This window comes from Drosophila obscura, unplaced genomic scaffold, assembly GCF_018151105.1.
Source record: "Drosophila obscura isolate BZ-5 IFL unplaced genomic scaffold, ASM1815110v1 contig_58, whole genome shotgun sequence".
Classification (NCBI taxonomy): Eukaryota; Metazoa; Arthropoda; class Insecta; order Diptera; family Drosophilidae; genus Drosophila; species Drosophila obscura.
Genome location: NW_024542848.1, coordinates 2,047,296 through 2,071,739, shown reverse-complemented (window position 1 = coordinate 2,071,739; position 24,444 = coordinate 2,047,296). Strand labels below are relative to the sequence as shown.

Below are 24,444 nucleotides of genomic sequence, written 5' to 3'. Positions count from 1 at the left end.
CATGCCAGCTTGCTTTCCAGTACTATGCTGACGTATTTGACTTGTGCTTGCGGGGTCAGCCTGGTTTTATAAATTTTCGGGGGGATCCATTCCGGCACCTTGTATCTCTCGGTAAAGAGGGTGAGGTCCGTCTTGTCCGCGTTCATACTGAGTCATACTTTTTCCACCTACTCACATATCTCCTTGAGTGTGGATTATATTATAGAGCTGACGGTCGATGGACATACTCCCGTAATAATTATGCTTATGTCGTCCGCATAAGCGGTTATTTTTGGGGCTCTCCACTCGAATCTCTTTATTAGGACTTCGACCACCAGGTTCCATAGGAGGGGCGTGTTGGTCGCTTCTAGGCGTTCCATTATGGCATTCGTATTCACGTTATTGAATGCTCCGGATATGTCTACGAATACTCCTAGATCATACTTTTTATTATGATGGGCTCTCTCGATGGTGGCTACTAGCGTATGCAGTGCCGTCTCTACCGGTTTCCCTTTGGTGTAGGCACGCTGGTTGGTTGACATCTGTCCCCCTACATCGTTCCCAATGTGTAGATCCAGCAGCTTTTCTACAGTTGATTAGAAAGGAGGTGAGGCTTATCGGTCTATAATCCTTGGGGTTCATATGGCTGCACTTTCCTGCCTTTGAAAGGAAGACAGTCCTCGAGGTCCTCCATTGAATAGGGATATAGCCTGTGCTCAGGCAAGCTGATTATGTGTTTGTGTTCCGGGGGTTTCTATAGACAGTTATCTTCGCAGAGTGCTAAAATTCGCACTTAATGTACTTCTGGTCTGATAAGGATGGTCTTTCAAGGACTCTCCAGCCAGATACCAAAGTACTCTTTCCCGTTACGAGTGTTATGTCTAGTACGTTAGACGAGGTGGGACCAACGAAGGTGTGTTCCTCCCCCACGTTAGCTACATCTAGGTTAGTAGATAGTTTAAAGGCTAGAAGTGACTCACCTGTCGTTGCGGGGCTTCCCCACATGCTATGGTGGGCATTGGCGTCCGTACCATCTAGAAGTTGCTGGTCTTTCGGACTGGCTTCCGCCACCAGACTCCTTAGCTACTCCGGTGGAGCTGGCTTGTCGTGTGCCATGTAGCAGGAAGCTACCATCAGGCGCCTTTCCTTACATTCTAGCATCACCACGGTCAGATCGTCAGTGCTGTAATGAGACATAAGGTAAGCATGGATGCCCTTTCGTGCGATTACGGCGGTTCTGGTCCTACTTACCGATGGTGGATAGAAAACGTTAAAATTCGAGGACTTTAGTCCGACCACAGAATTACCTGATGCAACCCATGGCTCCAGGACTAAGGCTATATCGGCGGGCCCTTGCCCCATGGCAAAGAGGAGCTCCGCCGACGCAATCTGGCTCTTATGTAAGTTGAGCTGCAGCACACTCAACATGTGTGTCTGGCTCAGCTCCGCTCGACGGGTTGACTACTACCGTCAGGTCACCGTCCTCCTCCGAGTCCAGAGCAAGACCCTGCGCGGCCTCCACGATGGTTTCCAGACCAAGGTCCTTCTCCACCTCGCCTGCCTGTAGAGTGTGCGCATCCTTATCCCCGGGGTGGCGCTTTTTAAGACGCAGGTAAACATTGCCATTCCCCACGCCATCTTCCCGAATCTTGGGTACAGCAGGTCCTCTGCCTCCTTGTTGATCTGGAGGATCGCACTCTGGCCCCGTTCGTTGGGTAGTGGGCTCCCAATGTGCAGTATCCTCCAGTTCACGTCAGGATTCTGCCGCTGTAGCAGCTTCAACGCACGGTCCCCTTGGATTGCGATGGGGAAGAGTACCTTTGCCTTTGGTATGGAAGGGATTAGCTCCCTGTCCATCACCTCCAGTTAGGCCCCCTCCCACAACGCTTACAATTGGAAGACCGTTTGCATCAGCCACTTAAGTGTGGGGTCGTCCATACATTTGAGTATTTTTACCCCGTTCAGCCACCCAGCACCATCGAAAGTGGGCATGGGGGCCATTGGGTCCTCCTCCGAGACGAGACTCTCCTCCACCTTGTTGACAAATCCTTCCTTCGATGCCTTCATCTGCGTCATCTGCGCGAAGTGTAGCCGTCCCTCTTCTACCCTCTGCTCAGCCCAGGCCAGTTTGGCCTTCTCTTCAGAAAGGTCCTTCTTGCCCTGGAGCCGGCCCATGATTTTGAGGACCGCTTTGTACTGGGCCTTCGCCTTCAACCCCTCCTTGGAAAGCTTCGGCCCTTCCCTACGCAGGGAGCTGGAACCTGGTTCCGGGGAGCGGAGAAGGCTATCTTCCTCCGTCTTGGTTACCGAGAGCACGCTCTCCAGGTCCGAGTCTGTATCGACCACGGCACCTGTGCGGCTCAACTTGGAGTGAGTTGTTTTTGTGGCAGTAGCATTGCAACTGATATGACCTGCTCCCGCCATATCAGAGGTGTGGCCGCTGGCGACACGCAGAGAGGATTGCTCCTCCCCGTGCCCGCCGGTGGTAGCAGCCACGCTTTCCACCGACGTTTGGGTTGTCATCCCAACCCTTGCTTGCTCCTTCTTCCGCTCCATTGTTGGCCCAGAGGGTCCATGCTGGTTAATATTTTTCGGGGGGACCACCCCCCAATCGTTTTATGCCTGCCCGCCAGGCACCTCCAGTCATGGCCATGGTTCAGTTCCCCCAAATTTTTGGTCGGGAAGACCTGGACCTGGCCTTGGCTAGACACTAGAAAGAGCAAGCGGCAATGCATTACGGGACATAGCGTCTCAACTCTTTCGTCAAAGGAGAAAACAACATTGAAATAATTGTAGTTAAACTTCGCATGACCTATTTCAATCTTTTTATATCCTGCTCTTACATTCCACCATCCCCCGAATTTTCTACCTATATGCTTCACGTCTCACATCTTCAGTCTCAACCTAATGATTCCGATCGTCTTTTCGTCCTAGGGGATTTTAACCTACCAAATATTTCCTGGTCTCCTGCTGACTCTAACCTGATGTTCCCATCTATTCATCATGATTTTGTAGACTCCTTGTCCGATACATCGTTGTGTCAAGTAAATGCTATACGCAATAATATGGGTTTAAGAAATTTAAACGGTCTGGGCGGCAATCGGATTTTTCTAAGTATTCCATTGCAAAATCGAAATTTTCTCTATTTAATACATCGTGCTATAATAATAACTTGGCTACATGTAATCTCAACTTAAAACGCGATCCTAAGCAATTTTTTTTAGGTTTTTCAACTCTAAACGTAGATCCTCCCCACTTCCTTCTTCGTTTTCCTATAATGGAAGGTTCGCTGATAATGATGGCGAAACTTCTAATCTATTTGCTTCATTTCTCCAACTTTGCTACTCTGTTCCTACTAATAACCATTCAACTATACATGCTTCATCTAACGAGCACTCATAGCCACTCACTCATGGCCTCTTAGCTGGTTTAACATAATGTAAATCTTCGTTTACTACTGGCCCAGACTTGGTTCCCAGTGCTATCCTTAAACTTTATGTTGACTCTCTTAGTTTGCCCCTCTTGAAACTGTTTAACTTGTCTCTCGAGCTAGGTGATTTTCCCTCGGTCCCTCGGTCTAAATCGGATGATTCCAATTACCGGGCAATTTCCAAACTATGTCTGTCGAACCCCGTTTATGTGTCGTCTGGTGTACCTCAAGGAAGCCATTTTGGTCCGTTGTTGTTTAATTTATTTATTAATGATCTTCCTCAAGTTCTAACTCATTCTCGAGTCCTAATGTACGCTGATGATGCTGATGTGAAGTTATGTTTTCCCCATAGTGATCCCGTATCCCCGTTATTCCTCCAAACCGATTTGGACGCCCTCAATAACACTAGTCAACACGACAATTAGGCTGTGGCCAAAACTGACTTTTTCTTATAGATTTCGGGATTTTAATATTTTTAACGAATTATGGTTTTTTTTATGGGTCGAAATTTTGAAATACACTTGTAGCAGTGTGATATCACATGAGTCTGGAAACAAAATTTGGTTCCTCTAGTTTTTATAGTCTGAGATCCAGGCGTCAAACAAGACGGACAGACAGACATGGCTCTATCGACTCGGCTATTGATGCTGATCAAGAATATATATACTTTATGACGTCGGGAACGTTTCCTTCTCTGCGTTACACACATCCACTTTTACCACAAATCTAATACATATACCCCATAACTCTTTTTTGAGCACGGTTATAAAAATAACAAATTTTAAAAATTCTTTAAAAAAGAATTACACAATAAAACAAAGTAAAGTACAATTTTTAAATCCCGAAATCTATTAGAAAAAGTCATTCTGGTTCACAGCCTCAATAAAAAGTTTAATTTTGTTGAGTAGTGTAATTGGTGCTTGATAAAAACTCTTCCGCTTAACATTTTTAAATGTAACTTCATGACATTTTATCGCAGATAGCCTTACCTCTGTCTCTGTCTTACTAATTACTCTGACTATGAATCTTTCTTTGATCAGTTAATATTTCACAGTTTATTGTACTTAAGTTTATATATATGTTTTGTATCGAAAAATGGGTCGCTTGAAGACGCTACGCTGGTTCAAGACTGTTGTAAGCGGTATATCTATGTTGTGAACGTATAGAACTTTTGGCAGGCAGGTCACTGTGCCAGACAGCAAAACGTTTAACTACGGTGGTGATCGATCTTGAAGTGTATTCTGCTTTTTCCGATGAGCCTCCCCCACAGCGACTAACGAACGCCAAGAAAGAGCAAAGCACCAGCAAGAGCATAAGCACAGGCAAACAAACGGCTATAAAGAGAGACATTACATTAAGAGATGTTACATAGTACTCTTTGTGCTGCCATGGGCCGGCGCTTAGCCGAACATACTCCCCCCGTTGAAGAGCACGGGTCTTTAACATCCTTCTTTGGCAGCCATGTTGTTCTTTTGTTGATCCTGGTGACGTCTTTAGTATAGCCACTCCGGGAACCATGTCTGACTCGACGAGGGGGTCCAATACTCGAGAGAGGGGCCACTTCACACTGGAAATAAAACAGAAGAAAGTGGATCTGCTGCGCGAGACTGAGACACCTCTCCAGCAACTATCCATCCTGGTCTGATTTCCTGAAGACGTGGCAGACCAGCTCCCAAGCTCAAAGAACAGTCCCGCTCCAATAAGAATGTCCACAGGTTGAGACTTGTAGAACTTAGCATCCGCTAACTGTGTGTTGCAGGGAACGTTTCAGCTGTTTAGGTCGATATTGCAGTTAGGTTGACTGGACGTAATGGTGGGAGCAACTACTGCCGAAATGGTCATGGCATAACTTGATGAGTGTGATTCCAGGTTGATATCTACGCATCATCCTTCCGATATGGCACGCGACTCGCCGAGGCCAGACACCAAAACATTCGACTCTTTCCTTTGAAGCTGCAACTTCTGAGCCAGGCGAGAAGTAATGAGATGCACCTGCAAGGCACGGCATGGAATGAGTGTACCAGAGCGATCCCTCACGCTGATTATGGCAGTGGTAAGAAGTACGATGTCCTATCTGTGACTCTGGGCCAAAAGCGATGTGGCTGACGCTGTTTCAGTATGCACAACGCCAGAGAGTCCCGCGGGCAATGGCGGAGCCGATGTAGAATGTGACAGTGAAGGCAGAATGGATTGAGAACCGTAAGACGGAAACTTGAAATGAAGTAGAGTGTGATGTCTAGCACCATATGTATATTCGGCAGGATCGAGAATGACATGCACCCTGCATGTGGCCTGCACAGTGACAGCTTCTTAGTTTCCTGAAGCCGAAGTTGATCAGACAGATTCCCAAATTGCCAACACGCATAAATGGAGTGTCCTGGATCACCGCAGAATGTACAGACCTTGGAGCTGTTTGCGATTAGACAGTGTTTCCGACTTCTCTGGGTGTACATATCCTTTGCGTGCCGTTGAGTTTCCAACCTCTGGCACCTCTGCTTCAGAACCGTGGCGAATTGCTGGCTGGAGGGTATGCTATCCAACGACGAGCATACCCCCCACTTGGTTTGTGTGGCTCTGTCCACCTTCTGCAGCAGGCTGTGTATTAAGATGCAGTCAGCAAACTGCTCCTTTGTCCCTATACTTTGTAAAGCTCGCAGATTGGCATTTACTGTATCCGAAAGAGACCGTAGTTGGGAAACAGATGAGGCCTCGACACGCTGCGAGCTCAGAATGTCTGTGACATGTGCCGGAAATATGAGACCCTTCTTATAAAATCGTTTGCTGAGTAGATCTAGAGCAATGGGATAGCTGGCGTGCCTAAATTTCAGCGACGAGATCGTGTCCAACGCTGGTCCCTTTAGGCATGATCGTAGATGCTGCAGCTTCTCGACATTCGTAAGGTTAATAAATCAGTCCCATCGGGTCAGTCAATGTTCTCATATTAATGTCATTTTTGTTCTTTCCTTAGTTTAACTGCCCATAGTTGAACTTTAGATAATAAATAAACAAAGAAAAAAAAATTGTATTTTCTTTTCGTGGTAGCAAACCCAAAACATCAAACTAATAATTAAAAAAAATATATAATTTTATTTACTAACAAAGAACAGAATAAGTGGGTATCCGCTTGAAAAAACAAAACAAAAATGTTTTGATCAAATTTTGGCCCAGCTTACTGATATATTCACATTCACATATGGGGCAAGCCCCCCTGCGCACTCCTTTCGCTCACTCGCACCACCTTCACGCACTGCGCATGATAAATGTATTATTTATGTATTTATGTATTCACACTGAATGGGAAAATAGAAATCGCATAATACGTTTGCTGCTATTTAAAAAACACAACACAACGTCTGAAAATGGTTTTATTATTTTGAACAACATTCTCTAGGAATAGAAATCCCTTTCTGAAACATTTGAACCTATTTTCACAGCGCTTTTGGCACTCAGCAAAAGTATTACCCGTACTTAAAAAGAGTTAAGGGGTATATTAGATTTTTGGTAAAACTGGATGTGTGCAACGCAAAGAAGGGAAACTTTTCCGACCCCATAAAGTATATATATTCTTGATCAGCATCAATAGCCGAGTCGATATATCCATGTCCGCCTGTCCGTCCATCTGTCCGTCTTGATAAGCTCTTATATCTCAGAGACTATAAGAGCTAGAAAAACCAAATTTTGTTTCCAGACTCATGTGATATCACACTGCTACAAGTGTATTTGAAAATTTCGTCCTGCCCCTTCCGCCACCAGAAAGGACGAAAATCTGTGACAAGCACAATTTTAAAGATACGATAAAAAATAAAGTGTCGTAGAGAATGTCCACATGGTACATGTAGAATTTACATGTTAGATGTAGAATATACTTGTATATGTAAATAACAGATGTAGGAAAAAAAACGTAAAATGTAAAATTTCTTCATTCTGGCTATAATTATGATCCGATTTGATTCAGGTTCGGCAATCTGGTAGATATTGTCTTTCTCTACTATACTGCGTTTTTAGAAAAAAAAAAAACCACCAAAAAAACGCACAATTGCACCTTTTATGAGATATTAGTTGTTTTTCATTCCAACCCATGCTAACTAAGCGGCCCTACGTATTCGGCCACCAGAGAACGCTGCAAAGATGTTGCCCATTATATTCTGTGTTTCAAATTCTAACTAGCTAACAATTAACAAACGCATTCATAAGGGATAAATATGTAAATTTTAGATTAGCCAAGTCACGCCCCCTTGCTATACACATATTTGCATATGCAATTAATTAAATATTTTAATATTTAACGAACATTTTTTTCCTATTTTCAAATGGGGCAACCATTTCCAACGAATATACTAATTTTAAATCCGGAACGGCTCTCACTTGGCTTAGTGCAGAAATTTAGAGATCCGGGAAGCTAACAGCATGTTGAACAAATCTTCGTTTTTTTGTCGCTTTTCTTATGAACTTTAGGTGTAAGCCATTTGCTGGGAAAGCTTTTCTTTCCCAGTTTTTAAAATTAATTAATTAATTCATTTTTAAAATATTATGTCTTCCGTTACATAAGTGTATATTATGTAATATTAATTAATACATAAATCTGCGACTGAACACAGTGTTTTGAAATAAAACTTGAAACTTTGACTGGACCCGCAGAGAATGATATGTCAAACGATGACAAAGAACATGGCTTTCCTCAAAGAAATGTAGACCGAGAAGGAACGTGTGAGTCGCTTCTGGGGACGCGACTCTACTTATACCCGTACTCAGTCAGTATATACATGTTTGAGCTTATGATTTTTTAGAATTTTAGAATTAAAAAAATGTTACATTTTTTTGTTGTTACATCTGTTATCTACATCTACAATGTATATTCTACATCTAACATGTAGGTTATGCATGTACCATTTAGATTCTACATCTTCTCCGCTAGAGGGCGCTCGCGTACATAACGAGGCAGAGTGTGCGAGCGAGAAAGAGTATGTGGAGCGGGTCTCTGCTGGAGGGGGCGGGGGAAGCAACTAAAAATTTTTATTACGGGATTTTATTTATCGAATCTTCCCTACTAGAAACTTACGACAAGTATACAAATCTTAGCCTAATATATTTATTTAATTAAATACACTTAATTACCTAGAGTACGTCCCTAGCTAAGTATTATTGCTGGGGGGGGGGAGGTCTCTTCGCCGGAGTCGTGTATGGCTAGTGTGCCAAGTTAAAGACTGCGCAAGTCTATTAGGATGGGCTTGAAGCTTGGCCTGGTACTTTGCTTTCACTTTGGCAATTTGATCTTTAACTGATTCTACATTTAAGTCTTTATGGATATTTTCATTCCGTATGTACCATGGTGCCCCAGTGATAGTTCTTAGTATCTTCGATTGAGCTCTCTGGATTATTTCTAAATTACTAACGCAAGCATTTCCCCATAGCTCGGAGCCGTATGTCCAGATGGGTTTGAGAACTGCATTGTACAAAAGTACTTTGTACTCCAGTTTTAGTGGTGAACGGCTGTTTATTAGCCAATGTAGATTACTAGCTTTAAATTTAAGTAGATTTCTCTTCGCTTCGATGTGTTTACGCCAAGTAAGCCTTCTATCCATATGAAAACCAAGGTATGTTACTTCGGTGGTTTGTGGAATATTGATATTGTTCAGGCATAATGGAGGGCAAGTTTGTCTGTTTAACGTGAAGGTGACATGCTTGCACTTTTGCTCATTTACATGTATCCGCCAGTCTGCTAGCCATTTTTCTAAGGCCACGAGATGAGATGATAAGTGATCCGTGGCCCTTCTTGGGCACTTGGAGCGACTTAATATGGCAGTATCATCAGCAAATGTCGAAGTTGTTGTTAGGCTGTTTGTCGGTAGATCTGCTGTGAATATGATATACAGTGTCGGTCCAAGCACGCTGCCTTGCGGTACACCAGCTTCAATTGGATGATATTCAGAGAGGAAATCTTTGCATCGTACTGCGAAACTTCTTTGCTGTAGGTATGACTCCAATATTCCATGGATGTTCTGTGGAAGTAATATTTTGATTTTGTGGATTAAGCCATCTAACCAAACGCGGTCAAAAGCCTGTGCGACATACGGACATTGCGGAGCAATACTCCCGTCTTTCAAATGCATTTCGTATCTCAGAGGTTATACGGTTTACTTGTTCAATGGTTCCGTGTTTTTCGCGAAATCCAAATTGTTGAGTCGGGATGGCACCGTTGATGTGTAGGTGTTGTTTGATACGATTCAGGAGCAGCTTTTCAAATATCTTTGATAGGCAAGGCATTAGGCTGAAATTTCTATATGATGATGGCTTGGACTTGTCTTTTCTGGCTTTATGGATCACCCTTCGTGTAACTGTAAAATCAATCAAGTCGGGTTGCTTGTTTGGATCTGTGGGCCAATATGTTGGCTTTCCCGGAGAGATAAAGTCTAGCTTGTTTCGTGGGGTTATTATTGCGTTATATAGTTGTCTTCCTTTCGGGCTGGTAAGTCTAGATCCCCAATGGGTGTGCTTGGCATTGTAGTCATCACCTGCTATAAATCGGTCACCTAGTAGGTCGAAAAATGTTACAAATTCTGTTTCGGAAATGCAGAATCGTGGTGGGTAGTGCGGGTACTGCGGCTAGGTTTAGGTAGCCGCTCTGAATTTCAATATGAATTGCTGTTGCCTATAGATAAGGTGTAGCAAATGAAGGCAATGGATAATGCCTAATGCGATTCTTGATCAGAACGCCAGTACCTCCATGTGCCTTACCATCGGAATGATTTGTCGCATAGAAGTTATAGCCATCGAGGTGAAAATAGTTTTTATTTGTTAGGTGAGTCTCTGATATGAGCATGGCGTCAATGTCATGTTGAGCGAGGAACTGTAAGAGCTCGCATTAGTGCTGCGAAATGCCATTTGCATTCCAGAAACATATATTTAGACATTTACCAGCATTGACTCAATTCCACTAGGCAATTGGGATGGATTAGCAGGGGTATGTCGAGCCCAGTCTGAATTAACGCTCCGTTAGCATTTTGTTAACTTATTGGTTGGGAGAGGTGGAGCTTGTCGCAGTGGGTCTACAGTATCGGGCGCTTAGAAATTGAAGTGGTTGTTGTTGTGGTTGTTGTCGTTGTTTCTGGGATCTGATTTGATGCCTGATGCTGCATTATTCCATTCCATTCTATTAGAGACTGAGGAGTACGACCCGTTGTGGTAACTTAACGCCTGAGCAAAAGAAACTCCTGGAGTCGTAGTTGATGGTATATATGTTTAGTTTTGTCGGACGACCGTGTTTCGAGCTGCAGTTATTTGTTGGTTTAGGCGATTTTTCAATTCTTTATAGACAGGACAACCTCTATAGTTGACAGTATGGTTTCCCCCACAGTTGCTACATTTTTTGGCAGGGTCCTCCTTATTTACGGGGCAGGCCTCAGTAAGATGAACATCACCACAGGCAACGCAGGGTGCCCGTAGAGTGCAATAGGTTTTCGTGTGTCCATATTCCTGGCAATTTGTGCATTGGACCGGTCCATTTCGTTTGTGTGGTTCCTCAACGGTGATCCTACGGTGCAGTAGGTATTGAAGCTTGTATATTGGGTGAACTTCATTTTTACTGTCATGTTGAGCGAGGAACTGTAAGAGCTCGCATTAGTGCTGCGAAATGCCATTTGCATTCCAGAAACATATATTTAGACATTTACCAGCATTGACTCAATTCCACTAGGCAATTGGGATGGATTAGCAGGGGTATGTCGAGCCCAGTCTGAATTAACGCTCCGTTAGCATTTTGTTAACTTATTGGTTGGGAGAGGTGGAGCTTGTCGCAGTGGGTCTACAGTATCGGTAAGATGAACATCACCACAGGCAACGCAGAGTGCCCGTAGAGTGCAATAGGTTTTCGTGTGTCCATATTCCTGGCAATTTGTGCATTGGACCGGTCCATTTCGTTTGTGTGGTTCCTCAACGGTGATCCTACGGTGCAGTAGGTATTGAAGCTTGTATATTGGGTGAACTTCATTTTTACTTATATGCATACTACCCCGAGCGCTTTTTCGCGAATTAATTTATGATTAATCACGATTAATTGATTTTCACGGCGAGCGATACAAAAATACGTCTGAAGTCGTTGACGGTTTAGAACAGGGGTCGGCACACAGACTCACACATTTTTTTGGTGCGTTTATGTGCGAAAGCAACAGACACGAAGTAAAATACGCTACTTATTTCTCTACCGCTGCGAAAGCCGAAGAATTGTATATAGGGCACACGATGCTTCTCTGCCGCTGAGGAAAGCGAGCAGAATATGATGCCGTTTGTGCATAGCCCGAATTATGTTTCTCTGCCGCGACGTCAGCAGAGCAGAATTTTCTCTGCCGGTACGTCATCAGGCAGAATAACGAGACCACACGAAGTCTTTACGCTGTACGTGTGCCGACTGCGCTGCCCGAAATTTTTTCCTATGCACAGTGCATACGACGCTGCCGGCCTCTGGTTTAGAAGTGAAAAAAAAGCAACTGAAAATTAATTTCTTCATTCTGGCTATAATTATGATCCGATCTGATTCAGATTCGGTAATCTGGTAGATATGGTTATTGTCTACGATATTGCGTTTTTGGTTTTATCTTTAAAAATGTGCCTGACACAGATTTTTGTCCTTTGTATGTTGTGACGAGTACGTTGTTGGGGTGGAAAATAAATTTGCAAACATCAGAAAATTGTTTTATTCTGCTAACAAAGGAATATAGGAAGCGCATTGTCGTTTGAGTCTGGAAGCAAAATTTTTTTTGATAAGAGCTCTTAGCTTTTTGAAAACTTTATGCAGCTAGCTGTCATGGAATGGAGCAGGAGGCGGGGGGGGGGCGGGCACTATTATTTTTAATGGAATTACTTTGGACAAGGGAGACATCGGTAAGCCCGTCGATAAAATCATTATGGCAATTTGGTAGGAACTTGTAACAAGGTAGTCCAGATAGAAGTTATAAGCTAAAATAAAGTCCAAGTCCAGAAAGAGTGAGAGCAAGAGTGCGTGTGCCGCTCTTGTGCTTTCCAGAGAGCGAGTAGGTGATGGTTGATGCGTGAGAGCGGTGACCACCAAAAGCGATGATCTAAAGTAAACAGCAATAAAAATTGCCTGCATTTTATAATTTAATAAATCAATTAAAGTCTGACTCTACTCTGGTCTCAACAATTGTTAATTACGGTGTTCTTAGAGACTGGGTGCGTGTCATACCTCCGGCACCAGCTGAAAGCGAAATAATACATATTAACAACACACTACAATATCCATACATTTTTTTTTTGTTTTCAGACTTAAAATGGATGAAACTAATCGTGATGTGTCTCAATGTGCACGGGATGTATCGCAGTTTATGCTTGATGGTAAGTAGATTGAATTGAATTTGGTCTATGTACCTGACACAATAGTCGGAGCCGAAACTTTAAGTGTGATATGAGTTTCCGGTGGATACACTCGTATTTTAATATAGCATACAGCTGTGAAAAAAATAATAGAACCACCACCACAAGCAATTTTTAAATAGTTGCCCAACTCATATTTTTAACTTTAAGGAAACTTTAAGTATATTTTTTTTTTTTTTAACGTTATTGAAATTGATAAAATTAGGCGAAAAAAAATATAAGCACCACTTTTGGTTATGGTTGAGTTAAGAGGTATATTAGATTTCTGGTAAAAGTGGATGTGTGCAACGAAGAGAAGGAAACTTTTCCGACCATTTAAGACCATTTGGCTGGGGAAAAAATAGTTTTTTTCGAAATTCAAACGGGACACCCTCTAGTTTTGTTACCTTGGATTTAATATTAACTTACATGTTTTTATTTTTAATTTTTTATAGGTTGCTAACGAATTTTACAACAAATTTTAATCAAGAAAATTCAAACAACATTTTTTTGCTCAATGAATTGGATAATTGGTGAAATCTATTGCATATATATTGATAAAATTCATATCGTCATTAATCAGCTATTGGCAGTAAAAAACCTGCTCAAGTTTTTGTGAATATAAATAAATATATCAACCTAAGCTGAATTTCTTGATTTTCATACAATCGTTAAATTTTTAACAGTAATTAAAAAAAAAAATTAAAAATACCTTATTATCAATATGAAATAGTTTCTAAGTTTCAATATTATTTGAAGAAACCGACGAATTAAATTTTTTTTAATGTATATTTAACCAAAAATTTGTATTTTCTTTTCGTGGTAGCAACCCACAAACTTTAAACTAAACATTTGAGTTTTCGAGAAAGAACGTGTGAGTCGCTTCTGGGGACGCGACACTACTTGCACTTCCACCCATTTTTGAGCATATGATTTTTAGAATTTTAGAATAAAAAAAAAATTGTACATATTACATTTTTTTGCTACATCAGTTATCTACGTCAACATATACATCTACAATGTATATTCTACATCTAACATGTAGATTATACATGTACCATTTATATTCTACATCTCCTCCGCTAGATGACGCTTGCGTACATAACGCGGCAGAGTGTGCGAGCGAGAAAGAGAATGAGTAGCGTTTCTCTTGCTGTGGAGGCGGGGGAAGCAACTGAAAGTTTGAAATACACTTGTAGCAGTGTGAATCACATGAGTCTGGAAACTTAATTTGGTTTCTCTAGCTTTTATTGTCTCTGAGATCCAGGCGCTCATCGAGACGGACAGACAGACAGTCAGACGGCTAACAAATCACTCTTCTATTTTTATTGCAATGAGATCCGTCTGTTCCTTTAGGCGTTTGTCCAATATTTGCAGAAGGCTTGGCGACAGAGAATCAGCTTTTTGTGCTGATTTGAGGTCAGTGTCGGTGCTTTCACGCACTCGCTTTGTAACTGACGGCATTTAAATTTGTAACGGAAAAACTGCTTGAAAGTTGTAACACCGATACTGCTTTGCCGATCAACGGATCTGGTGTGTTGAGCGAGCGCCCTCTGGTGACAATTTTTGACAAGCTTTTCCGATATCGGTAATAATCGCTGAACAGCTGTCTATTGTTACCTCTAATGCAAAGTGCAATTGGTTTTGTCTTCACACGCTGAGTGAAAATTGTTATTTCGCGCTCTTTCCTCGTCTCCTTTCCTCACGTGAGCCAAATTTGAGTGTTTTTAAGATGATGGATTTCGACAAAAATATAAAGTTGTTTTATCCACAGCTCGTTCAGTTGGAGAGTCAGTGTCAGTAGTCGGAAGCTTGGTAAGCACCTTATGCTTGGATTTTCCAACAGCTGATCTTTTATTGTTTGCAGATTTTTTGAAAGAATGTATATATTGGCGGAGCTCGGTACTAGCACGTCTGTTCTTAGCGACAAAAAAAATCTCAAAAAAATCTCAAATTTGGTCTAAAAATGTGTTTGAACGCCTATTTCATTTCATTTTGTGTCATTCTGACGGAACATTTTATGATAGATTAGGTTTTTTATAACTTTTTTTTTTAATTTCGATGAATTCCTAAATATTAAATTAGTAAGCAGCGAAGCGCGCGGGTCTGGCTAGTTCTACATAAATCATAAGCTGGAAAATGAATATTCTGACTGAGTCCGAGTATCAAAGTAGAGTCGCGTCCCCAGAAGCGACTCACACGTTCCTTATCGTTTTTAGTGAGCACGTGTTTATTAGTTTTGGCTAAGATTTCATTGTTTCTATCATAAAAGTTAATAATACTCATTACACTGGGACGTGTACTGCACTGCGGAGAAGCGCGATCTTATAAAAAAAATGTATATTGGACGGAAAAACGTAGAGAATGGAACTCACGTTCCTTCTCGTTAAGCATGGATTTAAAAAATTACCAATGATTAACGAATTCATTAGTTAACATTTTTACTTGCGGAGAGGGACCTTCTGGGGACGCGACTCCACTTTTATACCCGTACTCAGTCAGTATATACATTTTTATACCCGTACTCAAAAAGGAGTTAAGGGGTATATTGTATTTGTAGTAAAAGTGTATGTGTGCAACGCAGAGAAAGAAACGTTTCCGACCCCATAAAGTATATATATTCTTGATCAGCATCAATAGCCGAGTCGATATAGCCATGTCTGTCTGTCCGTCCGTCTTGTTGAGCGCCTAGATCTCAGAGACTATAAGAGCTAGGGCAACCAAATTTTGTTTCCAGACTCATGTGACATCACACTGCTACAAGTGTATTTCAAATTTTCTCCCCCGCCTACTTCAGTCAGAAACCTGCTACTCATTCTCTTTCTTGCTCGCACACTCTGCCGTTTTCAGTGCGCGAGCAACCCCTAGCGGAGGAGATGTAGAATATAAATGGTACATCTATAATTTACATGTTAGATGTAAAATATACATTGTAGATGTAGATAACAGATGTAGCAAATAAAATGTAAATATTTTTTTTTAATTTTAAAATTCTAAAAAATCATATGTTCAAAAATGTATGTGCTGACTGAGTACGTGTATAAGTAGAGTCGCGCCCCAGAAGCGACTCACACGTTCCTTCTCGTTTCCTCTTGGCTCTTGCTGCGTGCTTTTGAGTTTTGCATTTAGAGTCTTGGCTTTACCCTCTTCTCCTCTTGCCACTTGTCTTTTGCGGTTCAACAAACTTTAAATTTTCTATACTTCTGGGTGGAGGATCAAATAACGGTTCGTTAGCGGAAATCATTGGCCGAAAAGGAACAATATAAAACAAAAATCAGGTCGCTGGAGTCAACGGTATAGGCTGTGGGTTGTTCATTCCAAAAATAGCCCTACACAAATATGTATATAGATTATTATTATCAAAACGGAGCACTCTCTTCTCTTGTTCTTAAATTTCTTCCTGTGGAGAAAGAAGAAAAGGCACAGCGGCTACCCCGATTTATTTTATTTATAAGGGACATATATTTTTTTATCACTTTTATGAGCTACAAATATTTTGTTGTGTCCTCCACAGATTTGCAGCTTGCTGCCGAGCTTGGAAAAACGCTACTAGAACGAAACAAAGAGCTAGAAATATTTCTCAAGGAATATAAAAGCAAGGGAGATGAGCAGGAGCGTGAAATATTGGTATGTTTTTTATCTATCCGATACTGAAAGGGCACAGGGATATATTATATTCGTAACAGCCAGAAGAAAACGTTTCCGACATTATCAATGTTTTATTGAGTGTTGTATACTAGTAGGTTATATGCATTTTTAATGAATTTGAATATGTGTAATTAACAGAACTGCTGAATTTGTCGACTTTAGAAACAACTTATTCAACTTTGCTTGCTGACATCTGCCGACTAATTCACTACTGACAGACGAACGACGACGACTTCGAGATGGACCAATCCTTGGTGGTGGGCGATCAGAGTGAGGACTATCGACTCGCGCCAATACTACTATTTTACATACATATCATTACTAATAGCCATATGACATTAGACTTAGACAATTTTGCTGCGTAGAGAGGGATAGCACTAGAGACATCGTCTGTTTCCGTCTGTTTAAATCTGAAATGCTTGTCATATTCTGAGTTGTTTACTTTTTCTTCGTATTTTTCTTCCTCATTTTAAACATTATTTTGATATTATGCAACACACAAGCCACCAAGCTAGAAAAATTGTATCCGCAGATTAAAATTTTCGATAAATACTTCGATATATATATATTTTTAATGCAGAACGTATTTTTAAACCGTCTTTGTTTTTTTTTTTTTTTTTTAGAGGTAGTTCTTTTTATACATAACTCAAGTATTTTACATTTGGTTGTAATGAACATTGCCATTTTGAAAAGTTAATCGATGCAGCTATAAATTAGACCCAAACCCTTCGTGATTTCAGCTTACCGTCTGGGAAAATCCAAAAATGTCGAGTTTTTTATTTTAAAAACTCAGGAAAAGTCGAAAAAATCTATGGAGAGACGGCGGATCTAAAATTGGTTGACAAACCCTCCGAAAATCTCATTTTACCGCTTGAAACGTGTTCTTAATCAAGTGAGCGGCAGTGTATGTCATCCTGAAACTTATTGACGAAGATGAAGTAGTCAGTCATTGGATCCCACCACATCCCAAGCACTCTTTCCAGTCTTGTCGAATCCGTCGTCTCGATGGCGCGTTCTTGCTGGACTCCGTCTCCCGAGAGGTCTCTAATCACGGTATTCGAGTTGGATATCCAACCTCTCATCTCAAAGCCTGTTTCCTTGTGTATGTTTCGAACCTCCAGCGCTAGGCGGACCATTACGTCTTCGGAGTCTTTGGACTTTGGAGCCAAACGTCGACGTAGTATGGCCTCTGCTGTGTCTGGCTGTTGCTTCATGAATCTTTTTGCGTTCTCTATTTCTCATGTGGGTCGCTGCTGCTGGGGAACAAGATGTACCAAACGTCATTACGCTCATTACGTACCTATCCGGTTCTCGACGTATCTCCAAAGAAATTTCTGCGAGCTTTGCACCTCTAAACGTATCATAACCTGGTGAAACATTTTTCGGATATCTCCGCAGATGCCGATGGACTTCTCACGAAAACGCGATATTACTCCTACGAGCGACGGCAATTGATCAGGGCCTTTAAGTAGCATTGAGTTAAGAGCAATGCCTTCCACTTTGGATGCTGCGTCCCACGTGAGTCATAGTTGGGCTTTGTTTGGGTTTTTGGTCACAAATTCGGACAAATATCAGGACTGCTTTCCTTCGACCATTTCATCTGCTTTAAGTACCTCTGGATCTGTTGGTTTACAAACTCTCATAGCTCGTTGTCGCGTGTCATACGGGATTCTAGGCATCAAAGCCGTCGCATGGCCATATCTCTGGAGGATTGAAGTTTCACGTTGTCATACCGCCCGAGAAGTCCTGTTTCCCATCTCTTCATATCGCTGCGAAACCATGAGGTATTGTCCAGTATGGAATTGGCTTTTTCATCTTCTTTGGACCTGAGTGTGTTCTTCGATATACTTACGCCTACTTCTAATGAGAAACTCTCTTTTATGAGATCGTCTAGCGATGGATTTGTTATTACATTCGCATACATGCATTACTCGCGGGTTTGCCGGCCTTTCTGCGGCCATAAACATACCAACCTAACTTGGACTTGGCGGTGATAAACTCTGAATCTTCGCCCTCTTTCACGGTCAGTGGAACTCCAAGTTTCACGTTGTACAATCCGATAACACTACTCGACAAAACCGAACTTTTTTTTTCCTCAAGGATCCAAACCGACTTTTTCTGATAGATATGGGGCTTTAAAATTTTTTAAAGAATTATGGTTTTTTTTCTATGGCAGAACTTTTTTTTGAAGAATTTTTGAAGTCTGGTATTTTTTTTTAAGCTTTTTTCAGAGGTAGCGATAGTTTTTTTCACATAACTTTAATATCTTACGTCTGGTTGTACAGAACTTTGCTATTTTGAAAAGGTAATTAAAACAGCTAGAAGTTAAGCCCAAATACTTTGTGATTTCAGCTTACCGTCTGGGAAATAAAAAGCATTGAAATGCAAAAATGATGATTTTTGTGGGGTATTTTTAACGAAATTTTGACTTTAAAAATTCGGAAAAGTCGAAAAAAAATTATATCTTGTGTTATTATTTTTTGTGTATAGGTGCATTAATTTGGCGTCGTTTAAGGTATCGCTCATTAAAATCTATGGAGACTTTGGAGCTAAAATTCGTTAACCAAACCTAAAATAAGAAAAAATGAACAAAAAATACCTTTTGGAAGACCAACTGGGAACAAAGGAACGCGATCAGGTACCAAATGTATAACCCTTTTTCGTTTGCTTTGTTCCCAATTGGCAGTTGGGCCCGCCCTTCGAAGGTATTTTTTGTTCATTTTTTCCATATTTTAGGTTTGGTTAACGTTTTAGCTCCGAAGTTTCTCCATAGATTTTAATGAGCGATACCTGGAACGACGCCAAATTAATGCACCTATACACAAAAAAATAGGGCATAGATTATTTTTTTTCGACTTTTCCTATTTTTAAAGTCAAAATTTCGTAAAAAATACCGCACAAAAATCATCATTTTTGCATTTCAATGTTTATATTTCCCAGACGGTAAGCTGTAAATCACAAAGTGTTTAGGCTTAACTTCTAGCTGCGTCAATTATCTTTTCAAAATAGCAAAGTTCTTTACAACCAGACGTAAGATACTAGAGTTATGTGAAAAAAACAAGCGTTACCTCTGAAAAAAGCTTTAAAAAAAATACCAGTTTTCAAAAATTCTTTAAAAAAAAGTTCTGCCATAGAAAAAAAAAAAAATATCATCAAACCATTTCTAAGCCCCAAATCTTTAAGAAAAAGTTCGTTTTGTTCCTTGAGGAAAAATCGTGTTGACTAGTGTAATCAACGACGCTCTTACATCATTGTAGCCGAGTATCGGTAGCTTTTCCAGGTGCGAATAAGATGTTAGGATTGAGTCTTCAAGCGTCTGCTTGATCCAGGTTCTTAACTGCTCTCACATTTTGGTGATCGTTAAGGTTACCCACTTATATTCAGCTTTTTTTTTGCGTGATGTCTCCCGTCCAGCGTAAGCATAACTCGTTCGAGGGGCCATCAATACCCAGCTTTACCGTTATCTCCGTCTCGATCAGGGTCGAGGCGGATCCTCCATCTATAATGCGAACCCTTGCGTTTGGCCGCTAGGCCCATGTAATGTTAAGAGGCATATCTAAACTATGCAGCTTCGTTCTGCATTGTGTGTAGAACCGTAGCTCCTTCCTTCTTCGTGTTCTCTACCTTAGTCCTCTGATTATTACTGTTGTCAAGGAGAATATGATGCTTTCTCGAGAATCCATCGACAGAGCATACTCTTGGTGACCTGCAATGTCTTATAAAATGCTTGCCAAAGCACCTCCAACAAAGCTTACTCTCTTAAACGAAGTTCCATCCACCTGATCCCTCTAAATCTATAGTCTGCTTACAGTCTTCCAGTTTGTGGATTGCACTTACGAGAGGGCTATTGTGCACCATAAGCCGGACTCTTGGATTCTTCCCCGTCGTGCAAGTTTCTTTCTCAGATGCAACGGGCATCACAGTGCTTGAACATGACGCCATTCGGAATAGCCAATCGTCAAAAACGGCGATATTCACCATCGGAAGTCCAGCGCTTTGTCTTGCCCAGTCCAGCTTCAAGTGGAATGGAAGTTTCTCTACAATGTCACGAAGTAACATTGGGTAATTCAGCTAGGCGGATAGTCCTATTGCGTCGACGGTCGCACGATAGTTTTGCACAGACAGCGCCAGACGTATTAGGCTTCCATTCGTAGCTTCGTTTGTAGGGTGTGATATATAGCCTCTGGTCGGCCATATAACATTCAAAGAGTCTCGATGGCTAGTCGAACTGTTGCTTCCAAAGCCGTTCAGGCACTTTTGCAGCCTCATGAGATTTTCTTTATCGCTGAGCCCACAACGTTCGGTAGATTGCTCAAAGTTTACTATGACCATAGCTCCTCTGGATTTCCAGATTCAGCCTCATTGTCTCGTTTGGATTCAACCCGAGAGGCCTTCCAATCCGATTCGCCTCAGTCAATCCTGAAATGTGGCCTCCGGTACAGTGGGAACTGGTCTGTCCCAACCTCCGCTTAGTACCGTAGAGCTTATAAGACCTACTGCTTGAGGCAGTCGTTATGGGACGCATTCCCTCGAAAGCACCGGCACACGTCTATTCTATTCTATTTTCCTTCGGAATTTACTTTCTTGTAGCATGAAAAGTTAATGGATAGGGTGAATAGTTTAAGCAGGGGTCCACACAGAGCGTCGGCACAGTACCTGAGTACACAACCGGCAACTCCGTCGGGACCTGGTGAAAACACCGGCTTCACTAGTCGAAGATCATGAAGCAGTGAGCTTTCATTTAACAAGGGGCTGAAAATGCCATTCAACCTTGGTAAATTGTATGGATACGGTTGACCCAGAGTAGCTTTCATGAGAATAGGTTGTTTGGAAAAATTTGGAAAAAATATCGGCAATTGCCTGATCATTGTTTGCTGACATATTGAGAAATGGATGTGCGGACGTTCTACGCGTACTATTTACGAAGCTGTAAAACTGTTTGGGGTCCTAGATAGGTAGTTTTATAGCATTGAGCGTTAAGAACGGAGAAATTTGACTGAGCTATTACATAGCGAGAAAGAGAAGAGGGAGAACCAACTTGAAATTTGTTATATAGTCTTGATTTCAATTTTTTTAGACTGGATATCTCTTTGGTAAACCAAGGAGGCTTTCCAGATCTAACCGGACAAGAAAGTGGGACACAAGAATCAAAAAATGTGTCAAGTACATTGTAAAAAATGTTTGTGCCTTTCATAACGTCAGTGCACACATACAGAGCGGACCAATCAAAATCACTAAGGAGGTTATTAAGCTTCGTAAACTCGGCTTTACGAAAGCAGCGGACACGTTCAGATAGCCTACCCGTTCGATCCAATACAGTAGGCCCAATATCGACCAACACTTCGAATGTAGGATGGTAGGAGTCTTCAGGTATAGTGAGCGGAAGGGCTCGAGTTAGCAACGCTATGGTCGGATCCGAGACAAAGCACAGAATATACGAGCAAGTAATGAAAATGGAAAAGCCTGGGAGAATCAGTTTTACGCACAGGAATTCCAGGTCTTGTTGAACCTGGACCATGAAATGTTCCGAGACGAACGATCATTTCTAAAAATTGTGTACCGACCTGCCAAAACTTCGGAACTAAGGATGTCCGGCTTTAACCAGGTCCCGGTGGACAGAATAACGTGGGACGAGAATGCGAGACTCTCAAGGAAAAGAGTGCTGAGCTTACTACGCAAGCCTCTAGCATTCTGGTAGGTAACTACAAGAGAGGAAGTTAGTTTTTTGGATGGGTGGAAGTAGAGGTGGAAGATGAGGATGGAGATGGAGATGGAGCACTGGTCTGAATGCTAGGAAGAGTAATGGGGGGCCTATTCTTTATCTTAGCCTTAAACTTTTTAACCACCAAATGCTCTGGCCAAAACTTGGCGGAACAAATGGTTTCAAACTTAGTTGGGGAGACGCTTATCTTGAAGGAAGATATCTCCCTGGCGTAAGAAAAGTTAAATTTTTCCACCTTTAAGCCGACGGCTTTTATTTTGCTTTGTATAAAAGCGGTCACATCATTGGATGTGAGGTCAGGGGCTAGCCGCGAGACAAAAACTTGTCGCTTTGGTGGAACTCCCACCAGTGGTTTTGGCACCACAGGCCTAGTACCTGTGATGGCAGTATCCGGTGGTCCTGGACATCTATTAGCTGGTGCGAGCGAAACTGATGGGATAGTTAAGGAGTTTGGTGCGGACTCGACAGACACGGACGCTACCGACATGTCTAACTGCATACTCTCCGAAGTGACGCATTCGGCTCCCGAATCTGCATCACCAGCAGCGATCGTTGCCCTTGGAGTAGCAAACGTAGGGAGTGGTCGGAGTAAGTTTTTCAGATGTCGGCGGACATGAGGCAGTCGGTACTTGCAAGTCCCGCGGAGTTGACTTCTTGCGCCTCGGAGACTCAGCCAGCAGCTGTAAACTGCTGAACTGATTGTCCATGGTCAAGAGCCGATCATATTGCTGTTTAAAGCCTACGATCAGCTCTTTGAAGCCACTCCGCGTCTGCCTCATGAACGAACGCATGTCGTTTTCCACAGCACGGCATTCGTCACAACTATAATGCAGGCCGTTGCTTTGGGAAATGGCATCTCCTCACGGGCCCGAGATCCCTATACATTTTGCGTGCACTACGCTTTCGCAAAGCCAGCAGGGGATATTGGGCTGGTCATGGGTGATCTGCTTCTTGCAGGTTTTTTGGGCGCAGACGACTGCAAATTCCATAATGTCTTTTATTTTTTTAATTCGAGGAAAAAAAAAGTTCAAAACAAATAACAATCAGACCAATGTGCAGAGCAGATGCTTAGAGCAATGCTTAAAGCGAAATCGGTAGAACTAAGATGAGAGAGGAGAGTGGTTGAAGCAACGGCTTATAAGTGAGAGCGTTACTGCACAGGAAGTTACAAGAGCGAGAGAGAAAGAACAGTTATTGAGAGTTAGGTGGTAGAGAGAGAGTGATAGACGGCAAAAGCTACGACAAAGAGCGGGTAAATGTAAGGAGAGGGCGTAATTACGAAAAGCAACAACAAAAAGACTAACCGACGCACAAAATTAATCAAATAAGTTGTGTTTTTACACAATTATTAGGCATGCACCCGCGTACAAATTGATTTTAATTAATTAATTAATTTAAAGATAAAAAAATATAAAAACACCGGCTGTTTAAGCAAAATAAAAGGAAAATGCGGAGCGCAAAACAAAAAAAAGTCTGGTCACTACGAAAGAGAACGGAGGCAACGACCCACCCACCCAGGCGAAAAAGGCATGACGCCATCATAATTGCCACAAATTGCCTACTCCGACATCCTGTGGATGGGGACGAGGAGAGACGACGGGAAGCTGTTGAAAAAAATGTTGACAGAGTCCGCCGCACAGTAAAGGGAGAGCTCCTGCTTGAGCTAAATGGCGCGCAGAAGGAGAATACTGCCCAGCTGAAAGAGGAGATTGGCCAAGTGCTTGATACGCTAGCAAGCCAGGGCGCTGGTAATCGAGACTTACATCGCGACATCGACGACCTTGCCACCAAAAAGGAGGTCGCCATGGCACTGTCTGCCCAGGTGGACCACCAAGTGAAAACAGACATTCGGCCGGGATGTGGTGATCCCCAGGTGGCTGTTGTCGGGCTTGCGGACCCGCTGGCAAAGCGGCTTGGCTTATAGAGTCTGGCAAGCTCAAGATCGGATGGACAAGATGCAGGATCGTAGAGCGATCAGGACAGAGGCGCTGCTACAAATGCCTAGAGTTTGGACACATCGCAGACAGGTGCAAGAGCGACGTCGACCGCAGCAACTGCTGCCTTAAGTGTGACAAGCGGGGCCACAAAGTAGCGGAGTGCACCAATGTTCCTAGATGCTTCTTCTGTGCCGTAAAGGATCCAGCTGCGGCGAGCCACATAGCTGGCAACAAGAGGTGCCCGAGAAGTAGACCGGAGCCTAATCACCGCATAGCGAAGTGAGGATTCTGCAGCTGAATCTAAACCACTGCGAAACGGCCCAGAACCTACTCTGCCAGTTAGTCCGAGACGAATGTTGCGG

General features: G+C 42.3%; 1 protein-coding gene across 1 annotated transcript in view; it reads left to right on the top strand.

The window, feature by feature from the left end:
* Nucleotides 1-24,444, top strand: part of LOC111080671 — a 116,997-nt gene that overhangs the window by 14,333 nt on the left and 78,220 nt on the right. Inside the window, 2 exon segments of the mRNA XM_041595407.1 lie at nt 12,687-12,757; nt 16,290-16,402. Of these exon segments, the coding sequence (XP_041451341.1) occupies nt 12,694-12,757; nt 16,290-16,402 (177 nt within the window). The 5' untranslated portion in view covers nt 12,687-12,693.